A 24,458-nucleotide genomic window follows, 5' to 3' on the forward strand; every position below is an offset into this window, starting at 1 on the left:
AAATTAAAATGTCCTGTGGTGCCCCTCCTGTTCCCAGTCAGCTGGTTTCCAGTCAGCTGGTTTGACATCCTGCCCCTCTTTTTTCAAAAAAAAAACCTCCACAATTGATACTGGATGGGATTATCTATAACCAGAAGAACAAGAACTCTTCAGAAAATTTTGACTCTTTATTGCCTATTAGCTAATAATTTACTGTTCTGTGTGACATAAAATTAAATATAGGATACATAAAACCAGTAAAGACAAGAGACAAGCAAGACAGTACCGTATTTACTCAAATCTAAGCCGCACCTGAGAAATGAAACTCGAAATCAACGAAAAAAATTTTCCCGAATCTAAGCCACACCTGAAATTTGAGACTCAAAATTCAAGGGGAGAGAAAAGTTTTAGGCCGCACCTCCAAATCGAAACAAAGTTGGTCCATTGTAATATTAAACACAATTTAGGTAGAATGAATGACGATACAGCTACAGTTGTTTGGTTCGAGTCGTAAGCTTAGCAGTTAGCTTTACCAGGTAGCCATTGCTATGCGTCAGGCGCTCCGTCTGTATTTATACGGGTACCCTTCCTTTTTCGCGTGCTTCGTCTGGTTTGAATTGATTGCTTATTTTTCTTTGATCTGATAAGTGCCGTTCTCTTTGTTATAGGTGTTTACGTCACTCTAAGCTGAAAATGCATTACTGTACTGTGTCATGCATTGTTTGTCGCATTCTGATAATGAGTGTTTACGACCTGTCGCCTTTTTTTTAAAAAAAGGAATCGTTTTATTGGCGAAACAATGGCAAGAGACTGCTATTTGCTGTTACTTACAATACTGCTTTCTTTGATAATGATTAACAAGAACCAAATAATAGACTGCATATGATAGAAGATGTTCTGAACGAGAGTTTAGCGGAAATTTTTCTCCATTTGAAAATCTTTGCAGACGCCTCTTTAGTACATTAAATTCTGCACAGAACTTAGAGTCATCTTAGATTTAAAAATCTAGTCAATTGCCATGCTTCATTTCTGACTGTATCACTATTAGGCATAAGAATAATACGAATATAAAAATGACATGATATGTATATTCTTCCGCCTCTGCTGTTGTCTCACTCAAGTTTCGTAGTTTATTAGGCAGACAGGATTTAAATGAGATAGCAGCAAACATGAAAGAATACATGGCAAAATGTTTATATTCGTATTATTCTTATGGTAACGAGAATACTGCATGTGATTCACAATTCATAATAGTTCCTATTAGCAACCATCTCTTCTCACAGGTAGGAAAAAAATTCAGAAATCAGAATGTAGAGTTGGCCATGTTGACCAACATCCCAAACAGTCTTGCCAGTCAGATGTTCGTAGTACATTGAAATGCTGCTGCATTCGAAGATGAACAAAACGGAATTTGTATTTACTTCGTTGGATAATGTATGAAAATGCAGTGGTCGAAACTCGTGGCGGAGAAAAAAAGCTAGTCTTCCAACTTTTTTTTTTAATTTATTTACTGACGCAGAGGTTTTGGCGCCAGTATTTATCTTTGTGCCTGCAAAGCATGCCTTTGTAACGCTACATATATTCGACGGCAGAAGTTAGTTGTGGCGGCAACTACCCACATTTTTCAGAACTTCCGCTTACTTTGCACTCGATTCTAAGCCGCAGGCGGTTTTTTGGATTACAAAAACCGGAAAAAAAGTGCGGCTTAGATTCGAGTAAATACGGTACACATTTCTTCAATCCTTAGGTCCTAGCGTTTTTTTCTCTCTAATCTTGCTACAGCTTTACATGGTGTGCTTTCCTTCCTGTGAAAGATTCTATTACCTCATCAAAATTTGTCAAACATTTTGCTACATGAAAAATCGAAATGTCGTTGTCTAATACTGAAAAAGCTGTTAATACAAATAGTACCCAACACTGGTGTGGTTTCTCAATCTGCTTACATCTATTTTGTCAGTGCCTGCTGGATATAAGAAAATAGGCCTTTCTAATATTACAGCAATTGTAATACACACCAAATAAGCGAGACTGTTTTGGTAATATTGGTGATTTTTATACTATGACAGAATATAATTCCTGAAGTACCAATATGAAATGCCTATTTGGCCTACTACAAGTAAAAAGCTTTATCTTAGGAAATAGTTTCACATTTCATTCATATGCTTCAGTTTCTCAAGCATGAGACTGAGAAGTAGTAGTACGAAATTTTTGTATAAATTTAGAATCGTCATATTCTTCCATAATTTGTGTGATGTCCCCGTTTCTTCTCCTTCCTCGTTCTAACAAACAATCTTCTCATCACTAATTCGCTAATTATTCCTACCATTGTCAAACCTCATTCTCCATTTAACTTCAGTAATCTAGTGATTAATCTCTGGTTAGGTGTTATTACGTGTTCGTACAATGCGTTTTCCACGCTACTCCCAGAATAGAACTTAAGCGGTTGCTAGTTGGAGACTATACAACTTGCCCTTTCTCGTTTAGCGATCTGGCCAAAAATTTGCTATCAAAATTTCATTTTCTTCGATACACCGAGAATATAATACGTAATCTTTCTTACCTGCTATTCCTGTTAGTTGCTTATTTCCACTCTGGTAGTCTGAATCAATGGACTTCGCTAGTAATTATAACAACACTGATCATTCGCATAACAAATCAATCACATAAACAAACAGCAGTTGGCATTCACCTGTTCAGCTTTATTCCGCTCATCCCATCCCCTTTTGTCTGCACGAAAGTTTACTTCTAGATGCAACGAGAATTCCCCTGGCAGAGACATCACGTACACTATGCATGCATTCAAAAATCAACTTATGATTCATTCAGAAAGGAACTGTTCAAAAAACAACAGGGATGCATTTCAAAATCATTTGAATAATCGATAGACCAATGTGTCCTAGATGCTAGGCACTTTGTGAAACAAGGTCTTTTTACTCAAGCATATGAAATTCCCCCCCCCCCCCCCCCACCTCCCCTCACCCTCTGAAATTTCCACCCAGTTCAGATACCCCCGTTGCTGCTTATGCAGCCAACAGGACATTGCGACATTTCTTCCTTTGCAATTTAAGTTTTATTCTCTCATTTTTGTTTTGTTACTGCAGTATTATTCTCCAGTAGCAGGACACAGTAATATCCTTTGTTAGAGTATTGGTTCTTACAAGTCAAAATTATAAAAAATTAACTGAAAATTAAAACAATGAAAAATTCCCCGGTTATTCCCAGTTTTCTCCCTGATGAAAAAATTCCCGGGTCTTTCCCAGATCGTATACACCCTGCCATGTGCTACCACTGAGTTTTACCTTCTCCCTGCTGTCGTAATGATCAACACAAACAGAAACATAAAAACTATACTATATACTCATCCCTATGGAACACTGATGCTGATACATTTACTGTATGCACATATTGTGATTCAGTTTATTTACTATTAATCTATTTCCTTCTGGTATCTCCTCTTGTCATCTATCCTTCTTTGTTCCAAAATCACACAATGGAAAGCAATGCATGTTGTCATTATTTCTCATGGCTACAAACATAGATATGCAGTTAAAATCAGCTTATGTGACTTGCCAAAAAGAGGATACAGTCATTTTACATGTGTCAACCTCTCATATTACTGAACTGTGGAGAGCACCACATTAATTTCCAAACTGAAAGTTAACACTTACATAACACTCTTTTCCATATTTATCTGTTGTGAGGGCACTGATGTTTCTCTTGAAAGTCATACACAGTGGTGTGTCTCATTTATTTCTCAGCTATGCTACTTTTCCCACATTCTAACATGCATCATTAAAGTTCCCTAAAATAAGAAATGCCCTACCCACTATCCTTCCCATCCCTCCCACAGTGGTATTCCGCCGTCCACCGAACCTACACAATATACTCGTCCATCCTTACACAACCCCTGCTCCAAATCCCTTACCTCATGGCTCATACCCCTGTAATAGACCTAGATACAAGACCTGTCCCATACATCCTCCCACCACCATCTACTCCAGTCCGGTCACTAACATCACCTATCCCATCAAAGGCAGGTCTACCTGTGAAATGGTCTACAAGTTAAGCTGCAACCACTGTGCTGCATTCTGTGTAGGCATGACAACCAACAAGCTGTCTGTGCGCATGAATGGCCACTGACAAACTGTGGCCAAGAAACAAGTGGAACACCCTGCTGCTGAACATGCTGCGGAACATGATATCCTTCATTTCAATGACTGCTTCAAAGCCTGTGCCATATGGATCCTTCGCACCAACACCAGCTTTTCTTAACTGCGCAGATGGGAACTTTCCCTGCAATACATCCTATATTCCTGTAACCCTCTTCGCCTCAACCTTCGTTAGTTGCTGTCCTCATCCATCCAGCCACTTCCCTGCTCCAATTCCAGCACTACACACCGTCATTCCACCACCACCCCAGTCTTTTTTTAATTTTTTTATTACATTTTTTATTTATTTCTCTCTATTTCTTTCCTTTTCCACTACTTCCCTCCCCTGCCCACCGCCCAACCTGCAGCACTTCACTGTCCACCATCCTGACCATACTATCCCTCCTCCTCCCTGCCCCAGCCCCCCCCCCCCTTTCTCCCACCCAGTCACCACTCCCATCATGCACTGGTGCTGCTGCTCGCAGTGTGGTTTCAATTGCATGAGACTGCAGTCATGTGTTTGAGTTGTGTGTGTGTGTGTGTGTGTGTGTCTATTGTTGACAAAGGCCATTGGCCAAAAGCTTTAAGTGTGAAAATCTTTTTGTTGTGCATAGCTGCAACTCAGCATCTCCGCTATATGGTGCGTAGCAACTTTTCTTCTTACAATATTGTACATAAAGTCCAACTCTCTCTTTATTACAATATCCAAATGCTTTGGAATTTTAACTTTAAAACTTAAAAGAATTATTCAAGTCTATTACAGCAATCCACTTTTATTCATATTTTCTAGTTATGGACATGACAGTATTCAGTACCCAGAAAGTATGAATAATAATGGCTTCAGTCACATTCTTTTTCATGCCTTACTGAATCACACGATAAATTTTGGACCTTGTGAGTCCATAATCAGGTGCTAACTATTTTAATATATTATTTACTTCTGCTCTTGAGCGAGGCTATCTGAAACATGAGTTCCTGTTGTGAGAATCTGAATCTGTGTGAATCTGTCTATTACATCAGTTTGTATGTATGTAATAAATGACAATGAAAGTTTAAATCAAGCCAAGAAGTGTGATTAGATAGTCCAACAGCTGGCCTAATTGGATGCAAAAAGTGTGAAATCTGGGTTCAAATCTTGGTCCGGCATAAACTTTCAATGGTCATGACATATTCCTTGCATTCCAGGTTCAGTGTTTCTGACTGGTTTTCACTTATATCATTTCATTTTATTGCATATTCCTTGATTTCAACATGTACCCATTAATTTCATTTCAGTGAGCTGATCCTCAGGGATGTAGAACATGTCATAAAGCATGAATACATAACACATATTTATAAGAAAACAGATTTCGATTAATAATAATTTTAAAAAAAAGTCTTTATTATATTATATTATATTAGAATAAATTACCGGATCAGCTTCGTAGTCATCTACAACAACATCTACACATATACAGTGCTTGGAGGAGGATACCTTGTACCACTACTAGCTTAACAGTTCCACTCTCAAATGGAGTATGCGAAAAACATCTGCCTATATGCCTCCAAACACGCCTTAATTTCACCCATCTTGTTTCTAAGTTAAATGTACAATGGCAGCAGTAGAATCGTTCTGCAGTTAGCCGCAAATGATAATTAAATTTCTAAGTAACATGAATTGTTTCAATGTTTTATATTAATCCAACCTGGAAGGGATCCCAAACACTTCAGTGGCACTCTAGAATAGATCACAGTAGAGTTCTACATGTGGTCTCCCTTACACAAGAGCTACATTTTCCCAGAATTCTCCCACAAAACTGAAGTTGATTGTTCACCTTCCCTTCTACCAACCATACACAATTGTTCCATTTCATATTCCTTTTGCAGTGTTATGGCTAGATATTAATTGACCAGACTATGGCAAGCAGCACACCACTAATACTCTATTTTAACATTAAAGGTTTATTTTATCTTCTTGTCTGTCTTAACTTACAAACCCCCCCCCCCCCCCTTTTTTTTTTTTTTTTTTTTTTTGTTGCAGTATGCAGCCATTCATCACATCCAACAGAAATTTTGTTTCAGTCATCCTGTGGCTTCCTACAGTCACATGACAACGACACTTTCTACACACTTCAGCATCATCAGAAAACAGGCGCAGATTCCTGCTCACTCTATCTGTCATATTGTTTATGTGTATGGAGAACAAGAGTGGTTCCATCACACTTCCCTGTGGCACTTCTGACGATACTCATCTCTGATGAACGCTCACCATCCAGGACAGTGGACTGTGTTCTACTATTAAAGGAATCTTTGCACCACTCTCATATCTGGGAACCTCTTCCATATGTGTGGACCTTGGTTAATGGTCTACAGAGAGGCAATGTGTCAAATGCTTTCTAGAAATCTAGGAATATGTGTTCTTCATCCACAGTTCAGTGGATACTGTATGAGAAAAGGACAAGATGAGTTTCGCAAATGCAGTGCTTTCTAATCCATGTCAGTTTGTGGACAGAAGCTTTCCTGTCTCAAGGAAATTTATTATATTCAAAATTAGAATACGCTCAAGAGTCCTGCAAAAACCCATTGTTGCAAATATTGGTCTGAAATTTTGTGGCTCCTTTCTTTTATCCTTCTTATATACATGACCTGCACTATTTTCCAGACACTTCACACTTTGTGCCAGTTGAAAGATTCACAATAAATGCCATCTACACAAAGGGTCAGTGCCAAAGAGTACACACTAAAAAAACTGAAATGGTATTCCATCTGGACCTGGCGACTTATTTGTTTTCTAACTCTCCTGGTTGCTTCTCAGTGCCAGAAATACCTATTTCTATGTTCTCCACATGGGAGTCTGTATGATGGTCAAATGGTGGTATGACTGTATGACCCACTTGTATGAATGATTTTTCTTTAAACTGAAATTTAGAACTTCAGCTTTCCTTATACTGCCTTCTTCTGTCACACCAGACTGGTTGATGAGCGACTGGATAGAAACCTTTGGCCCACTTCATGATTTGTGTGTGTGTGTGTGTGTGTGTGTGTGTGTGTGTGTGTGTGCTGTTGACGAAGGCCAATGGCCTAAAGCTTTAATTGTGAAAGTCTTTTTGTTGTGCCTATCTGCGACTCAGCATCTCTGCTATATGGTGAGCGGCAACTTTCCTTTTCATAATATTGTTACATTCCATCCTGGATTTTCCATTGTTTGAATCAGAACTTTTGTGGGTTCTCGGCAAGATCTTCCACTAAGAAATGATGGTGGAAATTATTGTATAATTTGCACATTGTTTTTTTTTTTTTCTATATCATCAGATCTATTAACTACAGCAGGAACAAGCAGATATATAGACAGTGCTTAAGGATGTACTGACATATACATTCTATACATACTGCCATACATAAGTATATTTCAACTAGAAATCTAATTTCAGTACTGTAATCATGAGATCTGATGATGGCTGCAAAGCTGAAACCAGAAATCTGTTTAAAAAGTACCATGTAACAAAGACAATAACTTTTTAATGTAATCTTATGCAAAAGTCACTCTTCTCCTTTGTTGGTTTAAACAGTCTCATTTTGCAAAAAAGAGAACTACATGAATGTCCCTTACACAGAACCTAAGTGAACTGGTCCTCACCAATGTGGAATATGTAAATCTAATTCAACTGATTTTTCTGTGTTCTAAAAAATAAAGGTCTTAAAAGTGAGAAAAAATCATCATCAACTTACAGTGGGTAGCAGGTGGCTGACCGCTTGCCATCAATCCATCACACAACTGTATAACTTTGGGAACACTTATTATACTTTTTGAATGATGCTTTTCATATGAAAGATGCACCAGAAAATAAAATATTCTCGGAATGAGATCTTCTGCCAACCTGCAGGACACAAAAAGAGAATAACAGTTGTATCTTACTTATACTTGTAATTACACGCTTGAAAACACAAAAACTACAGTAAACGTCAGTGAGGAAAAGTTTAACAAGGAAATATGAATCCTCGTGTGGCAAGCTTTGTTTTGGAAAAATTCAATAAATGTGGAGCAAGAAAACTTGTCTCTCTTCTTTAAGGGGAGGACTTTAGAAGGTGCAGCGAATAGGGAATAAGCACATTTACAAGGAGAAAGTAATAGGTGTGATGGCAACCGGGAGGTGCCAGAAATGAGGTTTCACAGAACCTAGCAATTCACTCCATCATTTCTTAAGAAGTAAGCTACGTTCCAAGTTCTCAAGGTATTGCATTCCTCAAAATCTTTTTATTAATTTTCCCACTACTATCATCACATTTCTGGACATGGACACTGACAATGGTGTGCTGGTCCATGCAGCCACACAGCAGAGAACAATACACCAGTCAGTTGGTACTGATGCACCCGACAGGGCCTGTGAATGGAGTTTGTATTTATATTTTACCATCACATTTGCTGTGTACCAATGATTACATCTGATTTTTGAAAAAAATAGCGTTATGTCTTCCCAAAAAGGTGATTGGCATGTTATACTTGTCTTTATTTTGGACACAATCATATTTGTAGTAAGATAAAAATCATTACTGGTTTCATCTATATATTTTTGTGTTCTATGGTTCCCTGGTTATGTTCTTAGATTTAGTATGAAAACACTTTGTTTACCAAATGAAACCTATCTACATCTACATACATAGTCCGCAATCCACCATACGGTGCGTGGCGGAGGGTACCTCATACCACAACTAGCATCTTCTCTCCGTGTTCCACTTCCACACAGAACGAGGGAAAAATGACTGCCTACATGCCTCTGTACGAGCCCTAATCTCTCTTATCTTATCTTTGTAGTCTTTCCGCGAAATGTAAGTTTGGCACTAAAATTGTACTGCAGTCAGCCTCAAATGCTGGTTCTCTAAATTTCCTCAGTAGCTATTCATGAAAAGAACACCTTTCCTCCAGAGACTCCCACCCGAGTTCGTGAAGCATTTCCGTAGCACTTATGTGATGATCAAACCTACCAGTAACAAACCTAGTAGCCCGCCTCTGAATTGCTTCTATGTCCTCCCTCAATCCGACCTGATACGGATTCCAAACACTCGAGCAGTACTCAAGCATAGGTCATATTAGTGTTTTATAAGTGGTCTCATTTACAGATGAACCTCATCTTCCCAAAATTCTGCCAATGAACCGAAGACGACTATCCGCCTTCCCCACAACTGCCATTACATGCTTGTCCCACTTCATATCGCTCCGCAATGTTACGCCCAAATATTTAATCGACGTGACTGTGTCAAGCGCTACACTACTAATTGAGTATTCAAACATTACAGAATTCTTTTTCTTATTCATCTGCATTAATTTACATTTATCTATATTTAGAGTTAGCTGCCATTCTTTACACCACAAATCCTGTCCAAGTCATCTTGTATCCTCCTACAGTCACTCAACGACGGCACCTTCCTGTACACCATAGCATCATCAGCAAACAGCCGCACATTGCTAACCACCCTATCCAAAAGATCATTTATGAAGATAGAAAACCACAGTGGACCTACCACACTTCCCTGGGGCACTCCAGATGATACCCTCACCACCGATGAACACTCACCATCGAGGAGAACGTACTGGGTTCTATTACTTAAAAAGTCTTCGAGCCACTCACATACTTGGGGACCAATCCCATATGCTCAAACCTTAGTTAGGAGTAGTATGAAGTACTGGTATAAAATATGCATATTATTACTTTAACTATAAATAAATTAGAAACACAACAGGTAAAAAAAATTTACGGATTTTAAGTTTGTAACTGAGATTTTTCTTGTAAGGCTGCTACATTTTACAATCTGAAGATGGCTGAACTGGTAACTCAAAATGTGACTGTTTTTCAAATGAAAAGAAGTGTACAAATGTCTGTTTTATTTTGGACACGATTCAAATGACTTTAAAATAGTTCACTGCTATGGATATATAGTTCATCTTCACTAGCTCTTTTTTGGAAAAACTATATTTGTAAGTAAAACAACTGGTTTACAACCAATAATCAATGCAGATCAAGATGAAAAGCACCACTGAAATTCAAGGAAATTTTGTTTTTGTTATGCTAGCACATATTATACAATAATGTATAATTTTATTCAGAAATGAGAAACATCATTACCATCTCTCACAGCATGGTATTCCACCATCTATCCAATCCACATTGTATTCCGTCACCCATCCAATCTACAAATCATCCTGGTCCATCCTTATGTCATGCCTTCTCCCAAACCTTAGTAACAAAGGGCATATTCATGTGGAAGATCCCGGTGCAATATCTGTTCTATTCAGTACTTCTCACTAAGGTTATCCTACTTCATTCCCATTACAGGTATCTCCTACGTCATAAGGGGCAGTATCATCTGTTAAAGCAGTAGTGCTGTATACCAATTACAGTGTAACTTTTGCGCAGCATTTTATGTGGGCACGACTACCAACCAGCTGTTCACTGGAATGAATGCCTCTGCCAAAGTATGGCCAACATCCAAGTGATCACCCAGTGGTGGAACAGACTGCTGAGCTTAATTTGTTTCACTTTAATGGCTGCTTTACAACCTGGACCAGTTGGATACCAGCACTCCAATATCAGATTCTTTGAATATTACAACACATGCTTTTATCCCACAGTCCTCCTGATGCAGCCTGTTATCCCCTGCCTCACAGCCAAATACTCCTCTGGCCTAACACCTTCTACTTCACTAGATTAATCAACACCCACAATCGCACTTTTCCCTCCTTGGTGTACCTCTTCCACTGCTCTTCTCTAGCCCCTCCCCTCACCATCCCCCAAACACATTCATATACTTGACTGTGCACCACACAACTTCTCCTGCATGCACCAGAGATGACTGCTCTGTGACATCACATTCCTGTTCCAGTTCCTCGGTATATCTTCTTCCCCGCAATTGGCCACTCTTACCTCTCTCTACCTCCATCTCTCCCTTACCCTCCTCACTTCCCTTGACTTACCCCATCCGACGCAACCTGTCACTCCAGTCTGACTGCAACTGTAAGACAATGTATCTGACTGAGAAAATGTAACTTTGTTACGTTTGATAATCATGGCATATGCACATAATGTGACTATTTGGGGAAAAATGAAGAACTACTAAATACTTGGCAGAGAGTAACTGAAGAAACAGGCATGGAAATAACTTTAACGAAAAATTAGGTAGTGAAAATCACCAGGGAAAATGAAAAAATTATGGATGTAAGTTGTAATGGAAAAATTATTAAAGAGGTAGATGCTTTCAAATATCTAGGAAGCTAGTTATAACTAAGAAAAAACATCAGGGATGAAAATTTGAACAGGCTAGAAAATTGTTCAGAATTTTATTATTTTGAACTGGATGAGATTAGAAACTGGAAAATTCCTGCCAAAACAAAGATCATGATATACAATGACCTACAGATCAGAACATTGATCTTGGACATAGAAAGATATGAGCAGAATATTACTGACAGACATCCACTTCCTATGAGGGATGCTGAGTAAGACAAAAAGGGACAGAATAGGGAAAGAAACAATATGAAACACCCTTCAGATCAATCCCCCTCAAGAAACTATAGAGAGCTATAGGCTTAAATAGTTTGGCCACATCAAAAGAATGGAACAAGGACTTCCAAGAAGAGTGCTAAAATGGACAGAATATGGAAGGAGACTAATTGGAAGATCATGACAAGCTGGAGAGACCTTGTGAAGGATGATGTGAACTGAAGAGGACTGCAATGGAAGGAAATGCTGACTGATACACTGTGGGTGAAAAGAGAAGCCTGGAAGAGGCTCTGTTGTGAACAACCTGCATGTGCACAAATGTTTCAGTAAGAAGAAGAAAGAAAAGGCATTTTCTTTTCTTTTTTTAACCTTTCCATTACTATTAAGAAAAAGGGAAGGGGGGAGCAGGAGTAGAAGATTAATTTTTAACATTCCATTGAGACAGATCACAAGCTTGGATTAGGGGAAAGATGGAATAGGAAAGTGGCCATGCCCTTTTGAAGGAACCATCCAGCACTTGCCTCAAGCAATGTAGGGAAATCACAAAAAACCTAAATCAGAATGGCAGGACATGAGCTGTTGAATGCAAGTCCAGTGTGCTAACCACTGCGCTACCCTGCTCATTGCCCCCCCTCTACCCTGCTGTGCTACTCCACTTGGGTGGTTTCTTTCTTTTTCTTTAATCAAAAAGAAAAGAAAAGAAAGAAAGAAAAAGAAAAAATAATCAGATCAGCTACATTTTCATTCTTGTGGGTGTTACTGTTAACTGCTCAACACTTCAGCTATATGGTGAGTGGTTGTTTTTAACCTTTCAATTATTTTTATATGGATTTATTTGTTACCATCTTTTCTTAACAGACAAGTATGTATCAACGACAGTGGTACTTATCCAGGGTGTATACGGGGAGAATGGAAAAAAAATTCCTGGATTATTCCCAGACATCCCATTTAAAAAATATGCTTTTCCCCGGGCGAAAATACACTTTTTCCGAGCTAAGTGACAGTAGGTTCTCCATAGTTTTCCCTCGGAACTGTAAAACTTATCAATCCTTTGAATGGTTAATATTTTATACACTCGCATAGAACTTCCCGGAAAAAAAAAAGGAAAGACAGGGGAGAAAAGTTTTGGAAAGACTTTTAATGAAAAAAAGGGAGAGAAGTTTTGGGAAGACCTTTGATTTGTAGCAACATATACGCTGCATATTTTTGTATTACGAAAGTATAAATTCGAATTGCACCAAACATAGCTCATTAGTTTCCGGAGCGTTGAAACCGAGCTTGTGATGTGCTTTTGTAAGCCAATTATATCTTATGCCACGTGATCTCGCCAGCTGATGACAGCAGATATTCAAAGCATAGGAAACGTGTTATTGTCAGCCAATAGCAAGATCACTGGTTACATAGCACGAACACACAAAGAGGAAAAGTTAACAGTTTACATTAATATACATAGTATAGCTACAAGAAAAGCTAAGCTTTCACATATAATATTGGTTTCTAAGATTAACAAGCTACAACAGAAGCTAAGCTTTCACATGTAATATTGATCTTTTTTTGCATGTGTTTTAGATACATCATACAAATGTGCCAGAAAATTTAAAATTATGACATACATGTCTGGGCTCAAAATTCTTTTAAGTGGCTGGTCCTAAAAGGGTTCAGTTTTAAACGGTCTGTGATTTAGAAATTCATCCCATTTTCTCACACATAACATAATTCATCATGTGTAGAAAGAAATTTACTTTGAAAGTAACGCTTTTTGAACCACCTTTCACAATACCACAATACTATCTGGAGACTGTTAGAAACAGGTTCGATTTACCAATTGCCAGAGAGTGCCAGAAAATAGGCATTACTGTCCATATGTAGCTGCAGTGGTGTAGGAAGCCCGCATGTTCATATGTATAAAGCATTAAGAGAGCTTGCATTACACCATAAAAGAAATAGGGCATCAGAGGATACTCCCAAGAGCATCAGAATTTCGTAAATTATACTAAAATATATAATTCGGCTTGAAGTGCACATTGGTTTTTTCCAGATCCACAACGGAATAGGTCCCATCTGATATTAAGCTTTTCATTGTGGTTTTTGGGATGTAAATTTTCTTGGAGTACCAGTACTCTACGATCCCATTTTTGGTTCTTTATTATAGCATAATGCCATACATGGCAGAAGATGATAACGTGCACTTGAAATTCAGCGAACAGTTGGAACTAGCCAATACTGTGGAATGAAACACTTTGTTTCAAATAAAATGATTACCTAAGCAGAAAGATTAATAAAGCCAAATTTGTTTAGAAAACTTGCAAAACTAACTTCATTGTTCTGCAAGACGATTAATGCTTGACTGCTAATAACTTGGAAATAAACTAAAATCAGAAAACTAAAACTAATAATATATATTTGCGCTCTGTAATTATGTGAATGTATTTTAATTCACTTGATAGCTCCTGGAAACAGAAATCTGTTTTGTTTTCATTTGACATGGGAGCTGTAAATGAAGAGAAGCAGCGAAATCACTTAATGCACACACGGGTCACGTGGAGACTAATGCCCTCCCCACAACAACTCTGCGCATGCATGAATCTGGCAGCTAGGGAGCGAGCGAGAAAAAGTTTTCTCGTTTGCATCTGGCTGCTTGCTGCTACTGCCGATACAGCTAACAGTCACACTTCAAGTAGCAGAAAGAGGCAATAGGTACTGCTCATAAGCGAGCCAACAGCTCATGTGCATCAGCCCACTGGCAAGTGGTCAAACAAACCTAATGTGAACAGTTGTGACATAATGCTCATAGCAATCAGTTTATTGTTACGAAGAATTACATAGTCTTTTCCCTACGACCTTTGACATATTTTTGCTATTTGCAGATGCTTGTGCGTGATCGGAGTTTTGATGTTGTAAATTGCGCATTTCCTTTGCAACTAAAGTTTTATTTTTTTCTCTCTGGTTTATATTTTATTCTGCAGTATCATTCTCCAGTAGCAGGATACATTAATTTCTTCACTAGAGAATCAATTCTTACCAGTAAAATTACAAAAATTTAACTGAAAGCTAAAACAATGAGAAATTCCTGGAATTCCGAAAAATTCCCGTGTTTTTCCCAGTTTTCTCCCGGATGAAAAAATTCCCGGGTTTTTCCCAGATTTCCCAGTTGTCCCGGGTCGTATACACCCTGTTATCATATCCTCTAAGTGGTGACTAGCATTCTCTCTTAGTTCATATTGTTATTTTGTATAATTATAACTACTCCTGTTAAGTGTGGTAACTATGTAATAATTATGATAATGACTTGAAACAATAGAAATGGGAATATTTCTTCTATTATTTTCAGTTTACACCACAATAACAAAAGGCAATGAACTGCTAACACAATAAACTAAAACTGCAGAAACAGGAACTGAAACTGATGATGCTACTTACGGTATCTGACCTTCTTCAATGAACTCGAATTGCTTCAGAACAAATTCAATGAAAATTTGATCTGAATCAAGTAAGCAATAATTGACCCGTAATTGAACCAACTGGCTTAGCAAAAGAAGAACACGACACTGAAGCTGCACATCACTTGTCACGGTGTATTGCTGAAAAATAAAAGAGAACAAACTTATTTTCAGCAATTTGTACAAAGCATACATAAAGTTAAATACTGTTCAACACAATAACAACTTAGTGCCATCCATGCTTATACCAGCTAAATTTAAGCAGTTAATTTGGGAGAAGCATATTTGTCCCATCAGCAGTACAATTTTATAATTATTCTCTACTGGTTTTGATTGTTACACCCAGCTTCAAGGAGAAAACTGTAAGGTACAAAAATGTCTGTAGACTATACACAAGCATCATAGAAAATGGAGGAATTAAAAAGATCATTTTTAAACCACAATCCTTACACATCGTACATCAATGGATCAACCATGCCTTTCAGTAATATGTGGGCCATACAAATGTGTAACATACATAATTGTCATAATAACCTGTCTTAATATAATTCATACAACCACACAATTACACTACCACACATTTGGTGATAACTACACATTTAATAATTGATACATTTTAACTGTCAAAGGTACAAATATTATGCAATCCCCAAAGAGATCAAGTTGAAACACAGCATGAATGCCTAAACAGTTACAAATGTTCATTGGTCTATTTGAAGATTACAGCAACAGAAATAAGATGGCACCCTTCCTATGAACAACATAAATATGTGACCTTTTATAACGTGATATATTGCATTGGAGGGCAGCGTGGAGGGTAAAAATCAAAGGGGGAGACCAAGAGATGAATACACTAAGCAGAATCAGAAGGATGTAGGTTGCAGTAGGTACTGGGAGATGAAGAAGCTTGGACAGGATAGAGTAGCATGGAGAGCTGCATCAAACCAGTCTCAGGACTGAAGACCACAACAACAACAACAACATTGACTTTAGCATTAGAAAAATTAAAACGTTATTTATCTGTACTAAACAGTGTGAAAGAAGTATAGATAAATATATTCTTTTTAATTTCTGTACTACAAGTCAACATACCACATTACAAAAAGTAATATATTTATGTTTTTGTTCAGAGAACAGATGCCATGTTATTTTTGCATTTCTATTGCTGTAACCTTTGACAAGACAAAAGAGCATTTAGGCATCCACACTCTGTATCAATTTAAACTTGATCTCTTTGATAATCACATAATATTTGAATTTTTTGTAATTATGGTATGTCAATCATTAAATGTGGAGTTATCACGAAATGTGCACCACCACAATTGTGCCAAGTTGTGTGGACTGTGTTAAAGACAGACTATTATTACAATTACACATGTTCTACATTTGTATGACTCACATACATATGATTTTTTAATTGTTTTCTCCTTGAAGATGATTACAACAATTGAAACCAATAGAAAATAAACATAAAATTGTACAGCTGATGGCACAAATACGTTTTTTCCACATTATTTAACAACTGTAAATCATCACCTATGAAAATCTATATTAATCTATTAAATCAGAATGCTGTTAATTTGAAAAACGTTGCAGCTTCCTCAGTTATACTGAGCTGCAGTTTAGCTGCCAGTGGTAACAAAAAATTTACTTGACTACAATTTTATTTTTCAAAGAAAATAGTCACCTACATCTGCAGATAGTGAGCCCTATTTAAAATACATTACACCTTGTTATGCAGCTTCACAATCAACACTGCTACTTACCATGTAGCTAACAAAACTTTTCAGTCACCCAATCTAGCAACTCAGATAGTTTGTAGAAACAGGGGCTAATGTTATGTTTTTTTAATTTTCTTTTAAATTAGTATGGAGTTCCAATTTTTTGTTTTGTGTTAGACAACAGCTTACTGAATATCTTCACTAGTACTTAATTGCAGTTTGAACACTAGGCAAGGAGGCAAGTTTAAAGTAGGCTAGAATACCCATTACAATTTTGTCGCAGTAGCTGTCGTACTCATGCCAAAGACAGGCCTGGTGCAACTCTCAATGCTAGTCTATCCTGTGCAAGCCTCTTCATCTCTGAATAAATACTGCAACCTACATCCATTTGAATTCAATGCAGTATTCGTATCTTGGTCTCCCTCTGTCATTTTTAACCCCCACACTTCCCTACAAACTAAACTTATGATTCCTCAGTGTCTCAGAAGGTGTCCTATCAACCGATCCCTTCTTTTAATCAAGTTCTTTTCCTCTTGGTTCTATTCAGTAGTTCGTCATTAGTTACACAATCTACCCACCTAATCTTCAGCATTCCTCTGCAGCACCATATTATATTTCAAAGGCTTCTGTTCTCTTACTGCCTGAACTGCTTATCATCCACATTTCCCTTCCATACAGTGATACACTTCAGACAAATAACTTCAGATTAGACTTCCTAACACTCAAATTTATATTCAGTGTTAACAAATTCCTCTTATTCAGAAACACTCTCCTTGTTACTGCCAGTCTACATTTTGTATACTTTCTACTTTAATCATCATCAGTTATTTTCCTGCCAAAATACCAAAACTTGTCTACTACTTTCAATGTGTCATTTCCTAATCTAAATCCATCAACATGGTCTAATTTAATTCATCTACGTTCTATTACCCTTTCTTTTTTTTTTACTTTTGTTGATGTCCATCTTATAACTACTTTTTAAAACACCGCTCTTCCAAATCTCTTGCTGTCTCTGACAGAGTTAGGACGTCAGTAACAAACCTCGAAGTTCTTATTTTCCTGAACTTCACTCGCCTTTCCACATGTTTCCTTGGTTTCCTTTATGTCTTGTTCAATGCACATTTTGAACAATACTGGGGATAGGTTACAACTCTGTTTCATTTCCTTCTTAATTACTACTTTCCTTTCATGTCCTTTTACTCAGGACTGCAGTCTGGTTTCTGTACAAGTTGTAAGCAATCTTTCAGTTCCTATTATTTTATCCATGCTGCCTTCAAAACTTCTAAGAGTGTAGTCTAGTTCACATTGTGAAAAGCTTAATCTAAATCTACAAATGTAGTTTTCCCTGTCTTCAACCTGTCTTCTGAAAGTCAGTATTGCCTTGTGTGTCCCCACATTTCTCCAGAAGCCAAACTGATCAATCCCTAGAACAGCTTTTACCAGTTTTTCCCCCCATTCTTCTGTAAATAATTCATGCCAATAATTTGGAACTATGGCTAATTAAACTGATGGTTTGGTAGTATTCACGCCTGTCAGCACCTGCTTTCTTTAGAATTGTAATTATTACAGCCTCCTGAAGTCCGATGGTATTTCACTTGTCTTGTATATCTTGCACATTAGGTGGAATGGTTTTGTCATGGCTGGGTCTCCTAAGGTTATAAGTAATTCTGAGGGAATGTCATCCACTCCAGGGGCCTTGCTTCAACTTTGGTTTTTCAGTACTCAGTCAAATTCTCATTGCAGTATCATATCTCCCAGCCTGGCTTTAGCTACTTCCTCTTCTCTTTCCATAACATTGTCCTCACATTTTTTTTCTTTTATATGAACCCTCCGATACTCATTCCACCTTCCAGCATCCATTTATTTGCTTAGTACTGGCTTGGCTTCTGAACTCTTGATATTCATAAATCCGCTTCTCTTTTCTCCAGAGGTCTCTTTAACTTTCCCATAGTCATGGATTTTTCTACAGCCTTGCACTTGTCCTCCAGCCTTCCTATTCAGCCATTTTGTACCATTTTCCTATCACATTTTTCAGACATAAGTCTTCCCTTACAACTACCTTTATACCTAGATTTAATCATCTACTTCCTTCTCTTGATCTTTCAAAGGTACCCATTCACCTCCTATTGTTTCAGTCAAATGTTGCCTAATGTTCCCTCTGGAACTTTCAACAACCACTGGAACTTTCAGTTCCCTATCCCTTTGAAATTTATTTCGTTTCAATCTGCAGTTCATAATCAATAAATTATTGTCAGAATACACATCATCATGTGGAAATGACTTACAGTTCAAAACCTGGTCTTGAAATTTCTGTGTTACCATTACGTTATCAACCTGATACTTTCTAGTGCCTCCAGTCTCTTTCATGTATACAAAATCTTCTTACATGATTATTAAACCAAATCTTGGCTATGATTAAACTATGCACTGTGCAAAATTATGCTAGGTGTTTTCTATTTCATCCTTTACCCCCAGTCCCTGTTCTCCTACTATTTTCTAGTCACATATCACAATTCTGCATCAAACCAGTCTCAGGACTGAAGAGCACAACAACAACAGCATATCACAATTAAATGTTCTTTCTCTTAACTTTATGGTTACTTTCCTTTATTGCATCACACATTCTTTCAATCTCTTCACCATCTGGGGAGATAGTTGTCATATAAAATTGTACTATTGTGCCGGCCAGTGTGGCCGAGCAGTTCTAGGCATTTCAGTCTGCAACTGTGCGACCACTACGGTCGCAGGTCCGAATCCTACCACGGGCATGGATGTGTGTGATGTCTTTAGGTTAGTTAGGTTTAAGTAGTTCTAAGTTCTAGGGGACTGATGAAATCAGATGTTAAGTCCCATAGAGCTCAGAGCCATTTGAACCATTTTTGTACTATTGTTGTGGGTATTGGTTTCATACCTACCTTGGCTATGATAATGCAATCACTATACTGTTCACAGTAGCTTTTCTGCATTTTTATTTTCTTTTTCATTATTAGGCCTACTCCTGCATTACCCCTGTCTGATTTTGTAGTTATAGCCCAGAACTCACCTGACAAGAAGTCCCGTTCTTCCCACCACTGCACTTCCCTAATTCCCACTATACTTAACCTCAACCTACCCATTTCCCTTTTCAAATTATTTAACCTTCCTGCCTGATTAAGGATCTAATATTCCACAGTCCGCCCCATGCAATCCCTGTTTTATTTTTCCTTGTTATGACGTCTACTTCTTTAGTCCCCACCCTGAAATCTGAATGAGAGACTATTTTGTTACCATAATATTTTACCCAAGAGATGCCCTCATCATTAAGCCACAGAGTAGAGTTGCATGCACTCGAAGGAAAAAAATAATAGCTTACAGTTAACTGTTCACAGTAGCAGCACAGGAAGCATACGTTGGCTAATGTTAAAAGGCCAGATCACTCAATCATGCAGACTGGTGACCTCCTTCAGGAACAATGTGTTAGTCTGGCATCTCCACAGATAACCATATGTTGTGTTAACACCTAGGGTACAACGATCTACATCACTGAGACACCCGAGCCACCCCACCTCAGCAAGGTCCGCAGTTCATTTGGGGGGGGGGGGTTTGTAAACATTCACAATTTTATACTGCAACATAGTCACATTAGGTTCATTTTGTAATACAATGAAGTGAATTTGTTTCTGTTTCATTTGCAGTTTAGGAGATTGTGAAAACACAGCATAGTTTTTCTCAATTGTGCTGATCTCCTCATTGAATTAGGCAATGGGCAGAAATTTCTAGAAGATGGAAGCCATATTCTCAAGAGCATTATTGCACTTTATTGTCATAATTACACAAAATGGACTGCAAAAACATTGTAATCTACACTACTATATAAAAACAAGACATTGTTTAACATTGTTACCAAAAATCTCAAAAAGTACTTGACTGATTTCTTTAAAATTTTCTACATGATACTATGATACTCTAATAAACACTGAGACGGACACAGACTATAGATTTTTTAATATTTATAATATATATATAAAGGGAAAAAGTTGTTACCAAAGGTTTTGAAAAGTGCTTGAGTGATTTACTTCAAAATTGTACATGATAATCTAATGAATATTTCAAAGGACACAGGCTGTATATTTTAATATATACAGGGTGGAGGAAAATTGTGTCATGAAATTTTAACCCTGGATAGCTGATGCCAATAGGAACCAAAATTACTAATGTTGTGTAGGTCGACATCGCAAAATTTTTAAGCTATGGAAGCTTGGCGCCATGCGCTCCGATTGGCCATGGGATTGCTCTGTTGCTGGATGCTCTGGACAATGCACGACCATGAATGCTTTGCCTGTTGGAGATAATGATGTATCCAAGGCAGCTCGCATGCTCAGTGGTAGCGCGCCAGCCTTCCACTCTGGGGGGCTGGAGGCGAATCCGCCTGGGTCCCGAAACATCCATTGTAGTTTCATGATAAGGCGTACAGGGAACAAACACATCAACAGCTGTTAGTTTGCAAACAATAAGTCTTTTACAAGTTGTGTTGGTCCTAAAATGGGCCTTTTTTATAACTAGGACATTGTTTACGTAAAGCAGGTGCTTGAACTGGCGACCCTCTGACGCGACACAAGCTTGGTAACGCCGAATGGTGTTTTGCCGAACTCTTTCAAAGATTCCTGGCATTGCCTTGATGTGATTGGTGGCATGTTGAATGCAATTCATTAAATCCTCTTCGTTTCTAGGTGGTCCGTGTCTGGGTGGGTGAACTAGAAGCTTGGGGAATCCCCGCAGGAAGAAGTCTGGTGGCGTGAGGACTGGTGATTGCGGGGGCCATGTCCTACGAGCATCTCTGACATTTACCCGGCCGTCAACGACTTCATTTAAATATCTGTGCAGAGCACAACTGTTATGTGTGGGCGCCCCATCATGCTGCAATCATATGGGTAGTCTTATGTCCAGCGGAACATCTTCCAGCAGGCCGGGTAGAGTTTCTTGCAAAAAGTGAAGATAAGTTGAGGAGGTAGATGGACCAGCCCAATCAGATGGTCACCCACAATCCCTGCCCAAATGTTGAGCGAAAATCATTCCTGGTGTCCGTGGACGTACGTTAGATGAGGATTTCCCCTTGCCCAATAATAAACATTTCGAGTGTTGTAAAGGTCATCCCGATGGAAGGTGCACTCATTGGTAAAGAGCACAATGGCGGGGAAGTCGGGATCTTGTGCAACATGTCACAGAAACCACCAGCAAAATCCTAGCATGTGTTCACAGTCCACCACAGGATTTAGGTTTTGGACAAGGTGGAAGCCAAATGGATGCTGGCTGCCATCCCTCAAAACCTCCCAGACTAAGCGATGAGTGACCGCCATATCGTGATCAACCATTCAAGTACTTGTCGTAGATGCTTCCTTGAAGTGCTCGAGAACAGTCTCTTCAAAAGCAGCATCCCGCCGTGTTCGAGGTCTTGCAGCATCACCATGATATCCTGCTAATGAGCCTGTTTCGACAAGTCGCAGGTGAATTGCTGTAAACGTTGGCGGGTGTGGATGGCGTCTTGCTGGGTACCGTTCCTCATACAATCATACAACCTTTGAGCTTCATGTGCATTACCGTTGCCTAGTCCAACAACAAAAACCATATCTCATTCTTCTTCAAATGAATACTGTGCCGCCTTGCTTACTGTATGACTAAATCGCAGGTTACCTGTGTGTGCTCCAAAGTGAAGCTTACATGTGAATGCCTCTGACGTGAGGTGGAGACAAACAGCAAGACCTATTCGACACGTGTGCTTATCATGTTGGGGCATTGAAAGGGCAAGGGACATTTGTATGTGTGAACTGACAACCATAGCACTGCCCATCAACCGACAAATGGCAACAGGGCAATCCCATGACCAATCAGAGTGTGTGGCACCAAGTCTCTTTAGTTTAAAAATGGTGTGCTGTTGACCAACACAACATTAGTAATTTTGGTTCCTACTGGCATCAGCTATCCAGGGTAAAAATTTTGTGACACAATTTTTCTACACCCTGTATAATATGTAACTATATGAAACACATACTATAAAACAAAAAAGACAAATCACAAAGGAATTATCTGAATGTGATGGAACAACCAAAGGGATCCTGCAACGAACTGGTACCCCAGACCATCACTTGTCAGGTTGTATTGCAGGCGACAGTCAGGTGATACACTAGTACCATCTGGGGCATCTCCAGACACGTCTTCAGCCTGGAATCTCATTGACTGGAGTAGGACTGTCTTCAGTAATGAATCCTGATTCAAAATTAGCCCCAAAAACCAGCAAAGGTGTGTCTGGAGGTGGGATAGGAGGGCAGGACGAGGAGAGGAAGACATCTTATTAGCAAACAATGGAAACTCCAAATAGGGATATCACCACTGTAGGAAAAGATAGGTTGCTACTTACCGTAGAGATGACATGTTAAGTTGCAGACAGGCACAATTAAAAGACACTAACACATAAGCTTTCAGCCACAGACAGCAGCTCAGACCTGAATGCCACTGATCCGAGCTGCCAGAGCTGGTGGTCATAGGTGCACTGTTGATATTTCATTAACAATAGTATAAGACAAGACGAATAATAACATTTTTTTGACTATTACAGTCATTCTTACCTTCAATGCCTTGATTACCATTGGCTCAAACAAGCGGATGTAAGCAGCCAGTGAATCCTTGTCAGAACCCCTCGTGAAATTTTTCTGTAGGAATGGAGCTTTCCGGTCATTTCTCCTCCTTATATAATTCATCCACCTAAATTTCAAAGGTTTATCACTGTCACATTTTTATCAACAAAACACACACTATGTCTGCTAAGATACTGATAGGTTATCATAAAGAAATTATTTTTATACATGTATCTCTGTAGTACAACACAGGAAATTCAAATGAAAACTTACTTGTGGACAGGTTATTGCTCACAAATTACAAAGACCACAGGATTGTGCATCAGGAAAAACAATTCATGAGATCACAGAGAAGAGAGTGTGATGCATTATAAATGTAATTTAATGATTGTGTCACTATGAAATAAGGCCACTTCTGTTTATTACCAGAAGAAAACATGGCCTTCATAGCCCAGACAAGCAGCTAGACAATTAATTCACTAGTTAGGCTTTCTTCAAATGGTGAAGTTCTAGGAGTGGTCACTGTCTGATACACAAGAAAGTTAGTACAATGAATGAGCGATGTGATTCACTGAGATCGAGATAGAAGATGCTCGGTTACCATGTGAGGTGGGCAAATGCCCTTGAACTATCCTAACAATTAGTAGTGAGCTCCTGGGCATTCTGCTAAGGTACTGTTTTCATTTTATGCACAATATTTCAATGGCCAATCCAGTCATCTTCCCCAGAGCTGAGAGTTTTGCTGTTATGTGCACTCGCAGCACTTTAAGAAGATGGCTAGGTCGGTATTCAAAATATTGTTCATAAAATGGAAACAACAACTTTGCAGAGCACCCAGAAACACACTAGTAATCATGCATGCCAAGAAAACTTGAGGGATCACATCCTAACTTCTTTGTAATAGTATCACTATGGATTAATTCCCAAAACAACAGGTCTTTTCAAAGAAGAGCAGAGGAATGTAATTCAGGAGATGCCTCAGCCAAGTATAATCATTAACTCTTTCCCACAACACATCAGAGCAAGCAGAGAAAATGTAAATACTATACAGAAGCCTAGCGAATGGAAACAGAACAAGACACAC

General features: G+C 38.5%; 1 protein-coding gene across 1 annotated transcript in view; it reads right to left on the bottom strand.

Annotated features, from left to right (window-relative positions):
* LOC126175120 (huntingtin) overlaps positions 1 to 24,458 on the bottom strand; it is a 539,564-nt gene that overhangs the window by 254,987 nt on the left and 260,119 nt on the right. Inside the window, exons 22-24 of the mRNA XM_049921673.1 lie at positions 23,366 to 23,501; positions 15,023 to 15,183; positions 7,836 to 7,984 (exon numbers count right to left, since the gene is read on the bottom strand). Coding sequence (XP_049777630.1) covers positions 7,836 to 7,984; positions 15,023 to 15,183; positions 23,366 to 23,501 — 446 coding nt within the window. The remainder of the gene's footprint in view (positions 1 to 7,835; positions 7,985 to 15,022; positions 15,184 to 23,365; positions 23,502 to 24,458) is intronic.

The sequence above is a fragment of the Schistocerca cancellata genome, chromosome 3, assembly GCF_023864275.1.
Source record: "Schistocerca cancellata isolate TAMUIC-IGC-003103 chromosome 3, iqSchCanc2.1, whole genome shotgun sequence".
In the NCBI taxonomy this organism is placed as follows: Eukaryota; Metazoa; Arthropoda; class Insecta; order Orthoptera; family Acrididae; genus Schistocerca; species Schistocerca cancellata.